Source organism: Merops nubicus, unplaced genomic scaffold (genome assembly GCF_000691845.1).
Source record: "Merops nubicus isolate BGI_N331 unplaced genomic scaffold, ASM69184v1 scaffold3593, whole genome shotgun sequence".
NCBI classification, from domain to species: domain Eukaryota; kingdom Metazoa; phylum Chordata; class Aves; order Coraciiformes; family Meropidae; genus Merops; species Merops nubicus.
In genome coordinates this window covers 64,012-80,229 of record NW_008596755.1, presented here as the reverse complement: position 1 = coordinate 80,229, position 16,218 = coordinate 64,012, and the positions used below count along the sequence as shown (strand labels likewise).

Sequence of the window (16,218 nt, the reverse complement as noted above, 5' to 3'; positions counted from 1 at the left end):
AGGAAAACTTCAGCTGAAATATTTTTAGATGAAATATAGCATTTGGATATCCCCCCCCTTTTCTTTGAGTATGTTCTGAAATTTTGTTGAAAAGCTCTCAAACAGTAATTCTGGGAGTTTTCCAGATGCTGCAAATGGGGAATATTTTTATTTCAGTACGGTGATGAATCCAGAGGAAGAGACACACATGCTTTTATTAATACATTTCATAAAGAAAAACAGTCCTTTGACAAGTTCCAGCTTCATCAAACCTCTTTCCCATCTCCTGGAGACAGGAGAAAGAGCAAGCAATGCATTCCTTTGCTGGGAAAACCACACACCAGGACCCTCCAGTCTTCAACCTGGATGGTTTTGCTCTAGCTGTGTAGCACTCAGAAGGCACTCAAGGAGTAGAGACCCAAGGTACTGTCTTCTCCTGGAAGTTACCTTCCCAGCTTCTGTGGCAGTGCCAAACCTCCAGCTCTGGAGAACAGGACACGAGTGGCTTTAACCTCAGCAACATCCCTCAACCCATGCGTTGGGTGGCTGTACAGAAACTACTGAAGGCTTGAAGCTTGGCACAATCTCCCCCTTGTTTCTGTACCCGTTTCAAGTTGAGATTAAAGGGACAAGTCTTAGGTAGCTCTTACTTTCCCTAGGCCAGATAGGAGCTGGCAGAGGATGAAAGGCTTTGGAGGAAATCTTTCACTTGCCTGTTCCTAGGGGGCGAGGGAGCAGTGCCACAGCTCCTCTGCTGTCCTTGCTGCCTGCTGTGGTCCTTCATGAAGCTCCCTGCTGGGTGTTGCCTCCTGCTCCCACCCAGTGCAGCCCAGCTCTGGGCAGTTTTTTTGGTGTCCTGAGCCTGTAGCTCAGGAAGAGTGGCCCCTCCACCTCCAGCAATTTAAATGCGTGTTGTCACTTTGTGCTGTCTGATCTCATTTCTCCCCCTTCAGAGAGAAATCAAACCTGAGAGGAGGTCCATGGCCCCAGGCAGCAGGCATTGAACCAGAAATGAGAACATTAAAAGGGAAGGAGGAGAAGATCAACGGTCCACTTGACACGTGCAGGGTCCCGAATCACCCGGCAGACATGTGCTGCATGCCAAGGAGGAGATGTTGGTTCAGAGCAACATTTCAGCCTCTTCTGTTTCAAGGATGGGGGCATGGGCTGTACTGTCAGGTGGGGGACAGGCGACAGCAGTCAGGAGACTGGGATGTGCTGCCAAAATCAAGCGAAGGGCTCAGCTGCTGGCAGCTCTCACATGAGTGGCTGGTACCCGTGTGCGTCGCAGTGCTGAGCCAAGTTCCTCCTGCAGTCCCTGCTCTGAGGGTCACACGGTCCTGCCAAGTGAAGGAAAAGCATCAGCTTTGAAGGGTAAAGTGTAGGCTGTGAATACACAGCTGCCCCTGGCACTTGCAGGTCTTTTCCTCCCATTTGTTTGCTTTCCCCCCGCATGTCCTGCTGCTTGCTGGCTTTTCAGGAGCATGTGCGGGTAACAAACAGGTCACAAGGTGAGATTTTACTCAAGAAATTTAGTTAACTACAGGTTTGCAGCAATTTACAGTTAGCTGAGGATCTGAAGGACACAGAAGAGTCAAGATGTCAAGTGAAAAAATGAGTGAACCTCTGGTATATGTGAGGGACAGAAGCCTGATCCCATATTCAACCCTACAGATTAATCTCTTGTGGGAGTCACTCCAGGGTGTGCTCAAAGCAAGGGTTGCAGAGGCTGGTTCAGAGCTCCACAAATGGTAGATGGGCACATACATCTCCAGGTGGGGCATCAGAAGCTTCCCAGAAGATTAAAAATTAGCTTGGGGAAAGCCCCAATGTAGGTGTCCTAAAGTGGTGGCTGCACTGTTGTCTCAGCATCATTTCAAAGTAACTGGTAGGATGTACCTGGACAAGATTTTTGCAATGGTTGGATGAACTTGACTTTGACTCCCCTGCACAGTCCTTGTCTCATGATTTGCTATTAAGATACTTCCTTTCCATGTGATTTGGGCAAACAGCAGGATTGTTGTTACCCTCCACCCAGAGCATCTGGGCTACTTCACCTTGAGCCCAGAGTACCCACCCTCACTTGTAGCACTTGTTTGACTTGTGTTTGTCTAAGTCATCTTAAGGCTGGGAAAACTTGAAAGGCTGGCAGGGAAGAGTAGATCTCTTCCAACAGCAAGAGTGCTGGTGTCTCTGTGACATAAATGTGCTTCTAGAGGACGTTCTGCTGTGGTGTGGAGAGATGAAGGAGGGTTTTTAGCGTTGGGGATGAAGATTTGTGTTGCATGACTGGGCAGGTGCGTGTGGTTGTGTGTCAGGATCTCATCTGCAGTTCTCTTTCAGGATGGGAGAGGCAGAGAAACAGCCGAGCTACAACCAAAGCAGCAGCTAGCTGGACAAGAACATGTAGCTTGCTGTGCTTTCCACTCACTCCTGCTGTCAACGACTTCACAAGCTTCACGAGCACAAGCTGAAGGACAAAAGAAGGGCTGTGTGTTTTCCCTGACCACTGACATGTGCTTTCTCATTCTTCTCTCTCCACAGTGAATTTGCCAAAGAAAGAGAGAGGGTGGAAAACCGCCGAGCTTTCCTGAAGCTCCGCAGGCAGCAGCAAATTGAACGGGAGCTGAACGGGTACCTGGAGTGGATCTTCAAAGCAGGTAAGGCAAGAGGTCTCCTCACCTTGCTTCTCTATGTTTTGTGGCAAGTAGAGTCTGGTGATCAGAGAACCCAAGGGCCTCAGAACTAGTCCTTGCTGTTGCTGCCCATTGAGGGAACGCTGGTTTTTTGTTGGGCTCGTTTCTCAGTGGTCAGACTGAAGTTACTGCAGAAAACTCTCAGTTTGGTTAAGCAAAAGTAAAGGAGCTGAGCCAACTTTCTTATTGCTGACATCAAAGCAATTGTCTTAATACAGTATAATATAAAAAGTGATACAGTGCCCAGAGTCTCCACAGTGGGGAAACTGTTCCCTTATATGAGTCATTTATATTTTATTTACTTTCCACCACAGCTGTTTTATAAGCCTCTCTTGCTACGATGGTAAAATACACTGGAGTGTCATTTTTATGAGCTACAGAGATCACTTGTGTGAAACTCACCCCAGCACATATTAAAATTGCTTTATAACTATTAGAACTGAACATTGCACTTTATTGCAAGCCGTGAGCAACTTTAACAATGACCCGAATGCACTAATTTAACAAAAAAGAGCATGCTTTACTGTTCTTTTTTATTGGACAGTAAAGATTACTAATAACCTTTCTGTGTTATGGAGTAGCTTATATATATATACATAGCCACAGTGCAATTCATTCACATAGCATGAAGAAAACTTCTGGGGCTAATTTACTCCCTTATCTGCTCTTCTGAGAAGGTGAAATGTGAAAATAATGCCCTTTAAAACAATGATGGGGAGAAAAAGATGTGATAGCTTCTCAAATAGATTTTCAGGCACCTTTTCTAGGCAGGTCAGCTTCATCCTTATCCCTTTAGAAAAAGGGGAGCTGAGGTCCAATGTTATATAGTGATTCTCCTGATGTCATCTGATAGACCAGTGGCAGAACTGGCACTCTGAGATGCTCCTAAATGTGGGTTGGCACCATGCTAAAGCCCATGTCACCATTTCTTGTTTTGAAATCCATGCTGATGCTCCAGGATTGTGTGGCCACAGCAACTCGTTGCAGCACTGCACGTGCACAAGCTGTGTAGGAGCCAGGGGCCAGAGCATCCTGGTGCTGTTCTGCACCTAAGTGACTCTGTCTGGATTTACAGCTTCTGTTTGGTGTACACAGCCTGGGTGCCAGTGTTTGGAAGAGCATTTTCACAGGGCTCCTGCTTTCTCCTCTGCAGTGCTCTCTCTACCAGCCTGTGCCCAAGGGAGCAGGGCTCTGCCCTGCTCAGGTCTCCTGAGAGCAGGGGGTAGAGGGGTGGCTGCAGGATGTCCCCAAGAGCCATGGTCTGGGCATGAGTTTTGGCAACTTAACCAGAGACAAAAAAGTGGATGTCCCCAAGAGCCATGGTCTGGGCATGAGTTTTGGCAGCTTGGCCAGAGAGGAAAAAGGCTGAAGCCTCAAAATGTAAAATAGCAAGAAGCAGAAGTAGTTTGTATGGTGGCCTGAGCCCATTATTTCCCATAGCACTCATCAGAGAGACAACTGAGTGCCAGATGTATTGATGGACTTTTATTCACTGTGACTGTTCCACAGCAACTGTCCTCAGCTGGGTAACCACACTTCATTCCGTGGTTCTGTAGAATTCAAACCCCAAATAATTCACTTTCCATTTATAGTCTGTCTTCCCATTTGTTTACAGCTTTTGTGCTACCTCAAATTCAAAATAATTAATTGTTTATCCAGTGGCTGGAGCAGAGTGCTCCAGGGCTCTCCCTCAGCTCTGGTGCCTTCTTGCTTTTAAGGCTCTCAGGATGTCTTGGTCTCTAAACCCTGGTCTCCCCATCAGTAAAATAAAGATGAGAATTCCCTTGCAGGCATGTGGGTTGCTTTGTTTCATTATGGTGACCCTTCTGCCAGGAAGAGCTATGCAGAGGTCGTTAGCTGAACTTGTCAGAAAGTTGAGGTGGAGAAGTTCTAAACCACAGAGCCAATCTCTGCTCCCACTTTGCATGCCCCTGGGAATGTCTGGCTGTTCTATTTCTGGGTTGCCAGTAAATGCCACATCAGTACAGAGTGAAACTGCTGTAAAATGCCCATCTTTTTATTTTGTCTAATGACAGAAGTTCCAGAAGGTTTTCTGGAACAGGAAAGTGTCTGCAAAATAGCTGAATCAGGGAATAATAAAAATATCCTGCAACGACATTGTTGAAAATACAATAGGAATATGAAAAGGCTTCCTACTACAGCTGAATAATGACAGTAATTAAAATGAACTTACCAGTGTGAGTAAATCTTTCACTACAAAAGGTAGTGTGAAGGTTAATCAAGAGAGATTCGAGTGGTTAGAATTCAGGCCCTGAAATCTGGGACTGTGCCATTGATGGGTGTCTCCTGATTCTGTTTTAGAGGGCAGAATTTCAGCTATGAAATGACCATGAATTTCTGAACTAGATAACCAGTCTCCCTTGTCCAGGACTCTGTGTGGGACAGTGGCCAAAGCAAACTGCTTGGGTGGGGGTAGGAAAAAAGCCAGGGAGGACAGTCCCAGAGAGCCCAGCCTGCACAGAAATCTCTTGCCACAGCCCCAGGCAGCGAGCTGGAATAACCTCTTTGCATAAAAGAAGGAGCAAAAGCTCTTAGTACTCTGCTCCGAGGTAACTCTGGAGGATTTTATTATCGATGTGAATATCTAATTGTTTTTAAATCCCTCTAGTATCCTTGACCTCACTGAATCTTGTAGCGAGGAGTTCCACGTGTTAACAGTTGGTTGGATTTTAACACCCAAACCCTAATTGCCTTTCCACAGCCAGAGGAAGAGCTCAGGAGCACATGTCTTATTTCTTTTTACTACTTTCCTTTCTCTAATCTCTCTCTGCCTTGTCTCATCTTGTTTTCATGCTCTGAAGCATGCAGAACCAATCTGCTCAATCCCCTCTCTTCCCATGGAAGGCTCTCCAGGCTTCCCATATTTACAGTATCCTCCCTAAGCATTTTGTTTGTTCATTTTTCTTCTTCATTTATTTTGGATGCAAGGTAGGAAGAGTGGAAAGCTGCATTCCAGTGATTCATACAATGGCATCTTCATACTTAACCTGATTGTTTTTGCTCTGCGATGTTTTAGATATTCTGAGTAGTTGCTGGAGGTGGAAAGGAGATTTTCTTGTTCTTGGCAGTGCTCAAGTTTTGACCTCCAGGGCTACAACTGGTTTAGGACTAAGAAGAGCAATTGGGTGACTGAAATCATCCCTTCACCTGTACACTGCCTCCCATTTGTCAACAGTGGTTTTAATTTAACATTTATTGACCCCTCTTGAGTGTCTTTAAAGTTTCTCACAGCCTGAGCTATTTGTAATCTGAATCATTAGTTTATCTCTTGCTGTATATTGCATTAAAAAGATGGTTCAGACAAAATTTGGGGGTTATTATCCATCCTTTCTTATGCTGAAGCTGTGGACTGTTCAGTCCTCCAGAGGAAAACAATGCAGCTTTGTTTTTCACCTTTGAAATGCTGACTCCAGCGTGTTCCAGACCTGGTCTAATGACTTGTCTTATATTTGTGTTGTGAGAATGAAACTTCTTTAATAGCCTGGCTCCTGACTTAACTGACTTTTACATTTCTCTTTTTTTTTTTAGTGGTGCTCCTTTAATTTTTTTTTTTTTTTTTTTCCCAGCAGTAAAGTAAGAGCATGAAAAGGCAGAAAATTTATTAATAAAAAGTGCTTGTGAAATTTTCAAGGAGGTACCTTGGCACAGCTGAAAGATTTTGGTGCCAGGTCACTGTTAATAAATCACCAGAAGTGCAGTTGTGGTTGGACCTGATGCAAACATAGCTCAGGCTGGTTTCAACGTGGGTTCTCTAATGCACTCAGCAGCATATCTGCCTGAGGGATCTAGACCAAGGTGGTTTAAACAGTGACCACCTTCACGTGCAAATACTTGTGTGAGTTAATACAGGAAGCCTTAATTGATGAAATGCTTAACAAATGCCTTCTTAACAAAGGGCTGGGGAATGAAAGAGAAAACTACAGCACAGATAATGTGCTGAAGTGCTGAAATTCGATGTGCATGACTTGAAAGAAAAAAAATCGACCTATAGTCTGACCAGTTTCCTTCACTAGGCTTATACAGAGAGAAGTTCCTGCCTTTGTTGTATCTCAGGTGCATGTTGAAGAATGAATACATAGGTTAGTCAGGAGGCTTTAAATATTTTCAAATGAGATAACGGGTGCTTTCAAGTAAAATTCCCACATCATGAGGCAAGACTAAGCAAGGAAAACTGTATCTCAGCAGAGCTGCTTTGAGGATGTCAAGAAAAAAAATGTTGTGACACCTTAAATGGCTTACAGCTCTGTAAGTGTCTCCAAATCTAAGATTTCCAATCTTATAAAACTGGTACAAGTTACAGGCCAGAAGCAATAATCAAATCCTATAATTTCTTGCACCTCAGAGAATTTAGGCCAAACATTTTTATGGTAATTGGTATGTCAAGCTCGTAAACATTGACTCTCTGGGTCACTTGGAAGTGAACTGTATGAATCAGTTAGACTTGTAATCTTAAATTTAATCTTGAAGAGTCAGGTCAACTCTCTGTTTCTCAGTAAATTCTTTAAAGTGAACAGCTCTTTCCACCACAAGAATTCAGCCATGCTTCATGCTGTGGTGTCTCTCTAGGCCCAAGTCAACAGCTCTCTTCCCCCAAAACCTCTTCTTTCATTCAACCAGTATCAAATCAAGTCTTGTTGGTGACGAGCAGTCCCCTTCTTGTTGCACCCACTGTGTTCTGGGACAGGTTCTGCTCCTCATTTCATGTTTTCCTTGGGCTCTGTGTGAAGGCAGGAGCAAGTCAACTTGAAATCATGCCTTTCAGAGGAATTAAAATGTGGTGAAGCCAAGCAAGGTAACCCCTGCAAAATGATTTTCCCACCGCTGCTTTCTCCATTAAACTCCCCAAAATTGTGGCAATTCTTAGGCTGGGGTGCTGCACATCCAATGGAGAGGGGAGAAAGAGAAGTTCTCTGTGCAGAGTAAAGCACTTACAAGCTCACAAATATTCTTTTGAAGATGTTTCTCTTATCTTACAAGGACATGCATCATTTTGAAAACACTTTGCTCAGAGACTGGGAGTCTTTCAGCTTGGAGCTAATCAAGTTGCATGTCTTCTGCATTTTAATTCTTCCCAAGCCCATCTCTTTCACACAGCTCTCGTTCTGAGTGGTTTCCTCCTGTAGTAAGTAGGCTTTGGGCATGGGTTTAACCTCTCCCTTCCAGCTTGCTGTAACCTGAATGTCATTCCTTGACACGACAAAGCTCTGTGGACCTCAAGTTTCAGCTTTCTGGAGAAGAAACAGCAACAGGCCCCTTGAGAGAGCTGGGAAAAAAGACTCCTACATCAATGTGAAAGGGCAGCTATGTGTGTGAGGTGGCAGTGGAGGATAACTGCCAGAAAGGCAAGTTAGGGTTCCCTGTGAGAGTGTGGTGGCTTCTTCTAGGGGATACTTTTTTTTTTTTGTTTATTTATCAAGTTTGAAACTTCACTAGTTAAATTCAGTTGTCTTTTCTTTTCTCCAACTTCTGTTACCTGTTGAACAGGAGTTATTTCCTGCTCCTCTTTTGAGCTGACAATGTCCTATCTGCCCATGCCAAAGAGAAGAAGGGGCACCATGTTTCTCTGCTGCTTTTCCTGTGCTGTTCAGCTTGCCAGTTCCTTGGGGTAAAGCTTGCCTTTATTCCCCTTCCTGTAAAACATTCTATGTGTTGTCAGTACTTGATCAACAATTAATCTTATGCTGAGACACCTCTTACTGATATCCCAGTGAGGCCCCTGTGCCTCTGTTTGGAGGCTAGAAGTTGCTGATTTGATACTTGTCTCTGTGTTGACTGTTTCTTCCAGTGCAGAGGCATTGTTGTTTGGAGCCTTGTCAGACTTACTAATTATCTTCTTCTAGTCTCTGTTTACAGTGATGACTAAAGGCAATACAACTCCTGATCCTTTGCTTAGGATGCTGTTTGCTTAAAAACAGTCCTTGCCATGATGACTAGCCTGCTGAGCTGTCTTTTTAGCAGGCTTTAATAACCATGTAAAGCCCCACTAGGGTGGATGTGGTCCTTTGGTTTCCCAGAGGATGCAAGAGAGGCAGGAGTGGCTGTCAAGGGAGAGAACTGGGCTTGGTTGGGCTTGAGGGAATTGCCTACATGAAACTTGCATTTTGTTTATTTTTAAGGAGCAGTAAAACTGAGCCCTGGAGAGTTAAGATATGTTTAGGCATCCACTCCAAGCCCTGAATTTGAGGCAAAGGCTCAGCTACTTTGCAGAGCTGTCTCAGAAAAGCGTGTACTTTATAGGTGAAAATACTCTGATACCAAGTTGTCCCATCTGACAAATTCTGAGGTTCTGTGGACATTTATCAGTCTGGTTTCTGAAGGCTCAGTGTGGCCAAAACTCTCACCAGTCTGACTGTGGGGACACGGGTGACACTGGAACGTCAGCTGGCATCAGCACACCATTGAAAATCACAGTGATGATGGATCCATACAGTTCACAGTCCCCAGAGGCAACGTGGGGACTTGGGATTGTTCCTCCTCTCCTGCCCAAAGGATGGTGGAAGGTTGTTACAAGTTGTTAGAGGAACATGCAAAACATGAGGCTGTTGGGAATCAAGGGGAGGGACACGGGTGACACTGGAACGTCAGCTGGCATCAGCACACCATTGAAAATCACAGTGATGATGGATCCATACAGTTCACAGTCCCCAGAGGCAATGTGGGGACTTGGGATTGTTCCTCCTCTCCTGCCCAAAGGATGGTGGAAGGTCATTGGTCAAACAAGTTGTTAGAGCAATGTTGTCAAGCAAAACATGAGGCTTTTGGGATTCAAGGGGAATGAAGAATATCTTTTTCCTAGGCAGCGATCTTTGAAAGGAACCAGTACAATGGTTTTCCTCCTGCACTGGTACAAATCAAATACAGAGCTCAGATTCCAGCTAAGTGCATAGGTTCTTTCTTTCCTGGAGTGCTTTACTGCTTCTTTACAAGCAGTGACTGAGACCATCAACCCTCAGAGCAGTGGCCAGCAGCCGTGATGGCTGTTGCTGAGATCTTCCTTCTGCAGATCCAGCTCTCCTGCATTTCACTCCCCTGGGTGTGACCCCTGAAGATCAGCTGCCTGTCTTCTCACCTTTGCTCGCTCAGTATTTTCTTGCTCATCACCTGCATGACAGAATGTCTGCTCCCTGCAGTAACTGGTGTTAGTCCATTTAATTACCAAAAGTCATCTAAAAGTCAGATTTTCTTTCTGGGAGTGACAGAAGAGCACCTCTGGGATATGCTCACACTCCTGTGCTTGCTCTTTGTTGTGAGACCTCAATATCCACTCCACTCCAAATGGATTTGAATTTTCAGTGGAATTTGCTTGTTTGTAGCACAGGAAGAAGCCACATCTACATTGTGCAGAGGAACACAAAATGGAGAACCCCAAAGTACTGATGGCTGAACTAATCCCCAAATTCAGAAGAGAGCAGAAACTTCTGCGTGGACTCTTGATTCTACCAGTACTAGGAGCTAAACTCATTTATGGAGGGTCCTGTGCAGTGTTGTGGGTATATCACCTTCAGATATCATGTATAGCTTTTAAAATCACAGTCCATGAGCAATGTAGGATTTAAAACTAACCTATAGGAAAATGTCACTGTAATAACATCTCAAGCTCATGCTCCTTCCAGCATGGGTCTGCTTTGTGTTTCATGTGTGCAGGCTTTTTGTCCAGCTTGCCTTTGGGTGTCTGTGTCTAACCCATGTTTTCTCTGTGTTTTAGGGCAGTCATGTTCATTGTTAGTTGCTGTTTAAATGTTTTAAGCACATTTTTGGCCCCCAAACACTCATACAGTGTTTCCCTGGGCAAGGCTTTGGAAGAACATTTTGGCTTCTGAGGTGTGGGTTGAGGGAGAAAACTTTTGAGCTGTCTAAAAAAGCCAATTTCACTTTTCTGACCTGTCTTAAGGAAACTTAGAAAAAACCCTGAATTTTATTGGTTTGTGGACTTTTGGAAGGATTTCATGCCTTTTAAAGTACAGATCTGTAACTCACCTGACATGTTTAACCATCTCAGGTGCACTAGTTTGCACTTTCCTATTTTGTTCTCCTCTGCTTGTGTTTCCAGTTTTCTCCAATTCTGGATATTATTTTTCAGCCTTCTCAGTTTGCTGTCTTATTACTGTATCATTTGCTCTCTCTCCCAGATGATTAATAAAGAGATTATATAAGGCTGGCGTGGTGGTGCTGATCCCTCTAGTATTCTTCTAGACAGCATTCAGCTACACGCTTTGATGTTTGGCCTGTGGGTTGTTTGTGTTTTGGGTTGTTTTTTTCTTTTCTTTTTCATTAGCCTTCCATCTAGGCTGGTTTAAATGGACTTTAAAGCAAAATTTTTGTGGGAACACAATGTCAGATGTTTTAATGGGATCCCAAATTACATCTATGCCAAATACGTGAAAGAACTTGTCATTTATGATAGTCCAAGGAAGTGCAGAGTTTACCAGCTGCCAACTCAATATTTTTTGTTTGCTTTAGATCATCTTTTAGAAAATCCTCACGTAATTTTACAGCAGCCAGCTGAAATCTGTGGTTCAGGCCGTATGAACTGGATGGTTTTAAGTATTGGCAGAGTGTGGCATGTACTGCAAATTGACTTGGGTGGTGACATTTACACTGGGAAACCTCAGGAAATTTCATTGTCTTTCACGCAGATAAAAATGAGTCAGTTTTGGGATTTATTTTTTTTTTCTGAATTCTTTTACTGTAGGAAAGTATAAATTTGTATCTTAGTGACGAGTTGTAGAGGAATGGAAAAGCAATGGTGATGCTCTTGCACATATTGCACAACCTGGACTGTGCTAGTCAGAACTCCCCTCTGGAAACTTTGCTGTGGATTTTAATTGGGCGAAGACCCGATGTGATGGCTATTTGGTGACATTGTCTCCTGCAATGTGACACAGGTGACATGCAGCAGCTGGCCCTGCTTGTGTTACCCATGAGCCATGAGACAGAGAATCCATTTCCCAAAGGGCGAGTCCTGGTCTTACTGATGGAGACAGGAGAGTAGCAATGAGTGTAAAGCATCTTTCACTCCTCAAACAGTGTCTCAAATATAGCTGGGCATGAGAGACTATCCTCTGGTTTGTGGAGACCTGTGGTCTTGTGTGGGTCTGCTGGAAGGTTCTTGGTCTCCAGAAGTCCCTTGAGGATGGGTAAAGAAATCTTTAGCTGGGTAAAGAAACTGGAGTGGGTGGTTGGCTGTGAAGAGGAAAATCATTGAGGAGGTGCTACAGTCTTCCAGGGGTAAGAAACACGGCTCCCTGAGCCACCCCTTCCTCCACAGACTTGGTGTAACTGGGTGATGCAATGGGGTAAGGTTGGTGGCAACTGGGACAGGTGCCTACTGCAGCCAGCTCAGCTGGTTTTGGAGCAGGGACATGACAAATCTGAGGTTGAACCTTGCTATTTTTCCTTTTGCAGAGGAGGTCATGCTGGCAGAGGAAGACAAGAACGCAGAAGAGAAATCTCCTCTGGACGGTAGGTCATTTTGCTGTGCAGTTTTCCTCCTGTGATATGTGAGATGTTCACCTGCTGCACGCTGACATGGCTTTCCATTGTACCCAGGAGGGCGTGAGGAACACGCTCCTGCATGCACTTGGCCTAAGTCAGGCTCAAGAATCCCTTCTCCCATCTCGGGTCTTTCTGAGGCTGCAGGTGGACGAGGAGCAGTCGCGCGACACCCCGCTCTGGGATGGGGATCTGCCCTTGGGGTCCGTGGGTCCCGAGGCTGCCTGCGGGGCCGCAGGGTGATGGGGACCCTGCCAGCCTCTGCCCAGCACGGCCGGGTGAGCCTGCACACAGGCTGTGCTGGGGGCAGGCTGCCCAGAGGATGCCAGAAGAGAAACGCACTGACCCAGAGCAGGCAGGGCTCCGAACCGAGGCTTCCAAAACGGATTTGACAAAGAGACTAAGACCCCTGTTACTTGTAAGCAGTAAGACATAACAGGGTGTGGTGATCCTACCTTCCAACGTGTGACCCTAGGCAGGATGGCCGGAGGTGCCGAGCTGCAGGCGCAGCGGGGCTGCGGGGGCTGCTCTCCCTGTGCCTCCAGACTGATTGAGCTCTTAGGACGCGACAGCCGGTCAAAGTTCAGTTAAAGATTCTTCCCTCTCCCTTTTCTGACCATCTTTCGTCCTCCCATGTCTCCTCCTTTCCCCTCCCCTCCCTTTCCCTCCTCTTTTTTTTTCTCCTCCCATTCACTGTCAGGGAGGGCCGCCTCGGAAGGGCCGATTCAACAAGGCACGGCACGGGCGGAGACTAGCAGGGGCAGCAGCTACAACAGTGAGTGGATTGCAAATCACCAGGGGCTTAGGTGGCACAGTGGGACAGTGCTTCTCCCCCGCAGCCCCACGTGCCCGGGTCACCGCTGACGCTTTCCCGGGTGGTTTTGCACCTTGCTCCGAGCCGAGCAGCTCGTTGGGGCATCGGGTGCTTGGATCTTGGCCCACCTTGGCCAACCCGGTGACCTGTGCTCGAGGAGGACTTGGGGATGGAAGAGCTGGGGCTGAAGAAGGTCAGGGCTGAGGTGTGCTTGGCAAATCTTCGTGTGTGTCTGTGGCTGTGTGTGTGTGTGTGCACTGGGGAAGTCTGTCCAGCACGTGGGTGCAGCCAGGGATGTCGGCCTCGAGCTGGAATGAGTGTCTGGAAGAGTAGTCCGAAAAGCTGAGTGATGCAAGTGAACTAGAGGTGGATGCAGGCCATGGAGTAAAGACCCAGGTATACTAAGGCTCCCTTTATGCTAGGAAGCTAAAAGAGCCCAGCAACGTTCCCAGTCTTGAAGCCAACTGGTAAGGAGCAGCCCACGTCTACACTGCTACATGGTCTTAGTCTCCAAAAGAGGAGGATGTGCCTGTAGAGATGGCACAGCCTAACTGCTAAACACGTGCAGGAGTTTCTTGGGGTAGAAGATAAAGAAGAAGGTGCTCAATTCATGCCAGGGAGTGTTGTAAAACTTTACTCCCAGGGTTTGTTATGTTCCAGTGCTGGGGATGGCCCTGGACATGCTGGAGTGTACTGGGACAGATGCAGCCTGAAGGACCAAAAGCTGGTATTGCTGGGACTGAGGATTCAGCCTACTGCCAGGTGGGGAAGAAAAGAGCAAAAACGTCTACCCACAAAAAAAATGGACCACAGGTTTAGAGCATCCTCTCTTTGAGCCTCTCCGAACCTGGGTGATGTTCTGGGTGTTTCCTTGACGTGACAAAAGCACTACCACTTGTCTTAGCTGTGGAGGAAGAAGCACATCCATTTCTCTGTCCAGGCAGGGAAATCTGTGTAGGGTGAGGGGATCCTCTCACGTGACCCTACCCCCGGGCAGTCTCTGCAGAGTGAGTGGGTTTGCTGTGTGTGCCTACTGACCAGTATGTATCACCACACCGTGGGGTGTCTTACTGCTGATAGAAAATGGTGCTTAGTTACTGTATGTCTTGAAGCTGTTACAAAACTGTATCAACCTATTTTTTTCTGCTAGTTCTCAAGGTTTTGCAGGTAGGTGGTGACGGGAGCAGTGCCCACGCTGTTCCTGGTGAACGGTGCAGACCTCTCCAAGCCTTAGGCTGAAGTTCTCTTTCCCTGTTGAGTACGACGCTGTAGCAATGTTTGCCCTCCCCACAAAAGCTGCAGTTAGGCAAAGTGTGTTTTCAAAGAGTTATGACATCCCCAGAGGGAAGGAATGGTACAGTGGGTGCTATTAAGGCTACGTGCACTGATTTGTTGCAGTTGCTCTCGACGTGGCATTTCTGCTCCTTGAGGCATTGCTCTGTGGCCAACTGCATCCGAGCCCCATAAACGCTGACTCCTTAATGGTGCACACTGTAAACAGCATTAATGTTTTTAATGGATAGGAGCACTCATCTCATAACCCACTGGGGCTCAGAAAGATTCAGTGACCCTGCCCAGCCTTTCTGCTGTGCTAAAAGGTCCAGCAGCTGCAGTGACTCCCCCACCCTCCCGCGCCTGCCGGGGTGAAGCGTAAGCATGCAGACCTGTGCCTGGCAAACCTTCAAGATCTGGAAGGTCAAGTAAATAAACAACCCTGGCATCAAAGCATGCAGAGGCCCTGGAAGGTTGTAGGTCGTCTCATTTGCTCTGCTTACCCTCCTGTGAGAGCTTTAAGCTGGCGTTGGGAAGTAAATGCTGGCCCTGGAGTGTGAAGGGAGGGGGAGAGAGAAACCCCTCTGAATGCTCACAGGGCCTTTTCTCTTTAATTTGCACACAGTGTTGAAAAGAGCTGCAATAAAGAAGAGCAAAAACGACCTGATTCATGCTGAAGAAGGTGAGGACCATTTCACAGACATTTGCTCCGTTGGTGAGTACTGGCTTCGCAGTCCCCGAGGTTTCGATCTCCACCCAAACGTTCATGTCATGTTTCTTCTGAGAGGCTCCTTTGCTGCAGAAGCTGCAGTTTCAAGAAGGAGAATTGTCACCTGCTCCTGCAGCAGCACTCGACTTCCCAGAGCAACGTGGCTTTGTGGCTTCACCCTCTCCCCCACGCTGCCCTGCTCAGCTCCTGCATGCTGCATCCTTTACAAGAGCCCTGCCAAAACGCTTGGAGAGTCCGTGCTGTGTAGGCCACTCTGGGATTCTGCTCAGAACATGCTCATTTGTGCTAATGAAGCCCAAACCCGTCAGATGAAGCTGCTAAGCCTCAGCGGTTGTGGGATGGAGAGGAAGTGGACACTTACTCACATCTCCCACTAATGCACAGTGTATAGTTTTGCAGCCTTTGCCGTGGGGTTGGTTACTGGGAAATGCTGGGCAGCGGCCCAAATCCTCTCCTCCTTGCCTTAGAAGAAGGTCTTGAGGCAATTCTCCACATTTTAACAGCCAGATGTGGGGACACACACCACTGTGATGCAGTTCCCCACACACCCCCAGTGCAGAGCCTTGCAGCCTTCGTAGTGCAGTGTTGACAGCGTGAGTTTGGCATCTTCAGCTCTGGAGAATAAGACTCTGTCAGGCTCCAGAAGTCCTGAGTGTTCTGCAGTTAACAGAGAGCTTGGGCCCTCCTGAGATGCTGCCAGGTGGAGAGGCAGGAGGCAGCTCTGGGGTCTGCAAGGGGAGGCAGGTGCTGAGCACACAGCACCCTGGCCAGGGGCAGCTCCTTGGACATCAGCAGAAAGATCTTTCAGTCCTGGGCTTTTCTTTGCTCCCTGGGGAAACATCTTCCCGACTGCTTTGGAGTGAGCTGGTTTGCTTATTCCTGTCCCTGTTGTTTGAGGCTGTATTTTGTTCTGCTGCTGAAGCAGCAGATGTTCTCATTATCTTCCAAAGAAATGTCTTGGCACCCCAGTTACCACCAAGCAGCAAATCCTGGATGCCTAAGAGAGGAGCAGCACAAACAGTACATTTGAGAATACGTGTCCATAGATGCTTGCAAGCATGAGTGCCTCAAATGGTCTTTGGAAATGGGGCATTAGCATTTTAAGAGATTACAGCTGCTGCTGGATCATTTTTTTTTTTTCCCCTTCCCCTTTAAATGAAGACCTGGTTGCAGGAAATGAATGTTGCTCAGCATGTTATTGACAGCATCACCCC

At 46.7% G+C, this 16,218-nt stretch overlaps 1 protein-coding gene across 1 annotated transcript in view; it reads left to right on the top strand.

Annotated features, from left to right (window-relative positions):
• The window catches only part of LOC103769277 (voltage-dependent N-type calcium channel subunit alpha-1B-like), a gene marked incomplete at both ends in the record, with an annotated part of 90,129 nt that overhangs the window by 10,020 nt on the left and 63,891 nt on the right, over positions 1-16,218 (top strand). The window contains 4 exons of the mRNA XM_008936459.1: positions 2,524-2,639; positions 12,102-12,158; positions 12,889-12,963; positions 14,900-14,956. Coding sequence (XP_008934707.1) covers positions 2,524-2,639; positions 12,102-12,158; positions 12,889-12,963; positions 14,900-14,956 — 305 coding nt within the window. The remainder of the gene's footprint in view (positions 1-2,523; positions 2,640-12,101; positions 12,159-12,888; positions 12,964-14,899; positions 14,957-16,218) is intronic.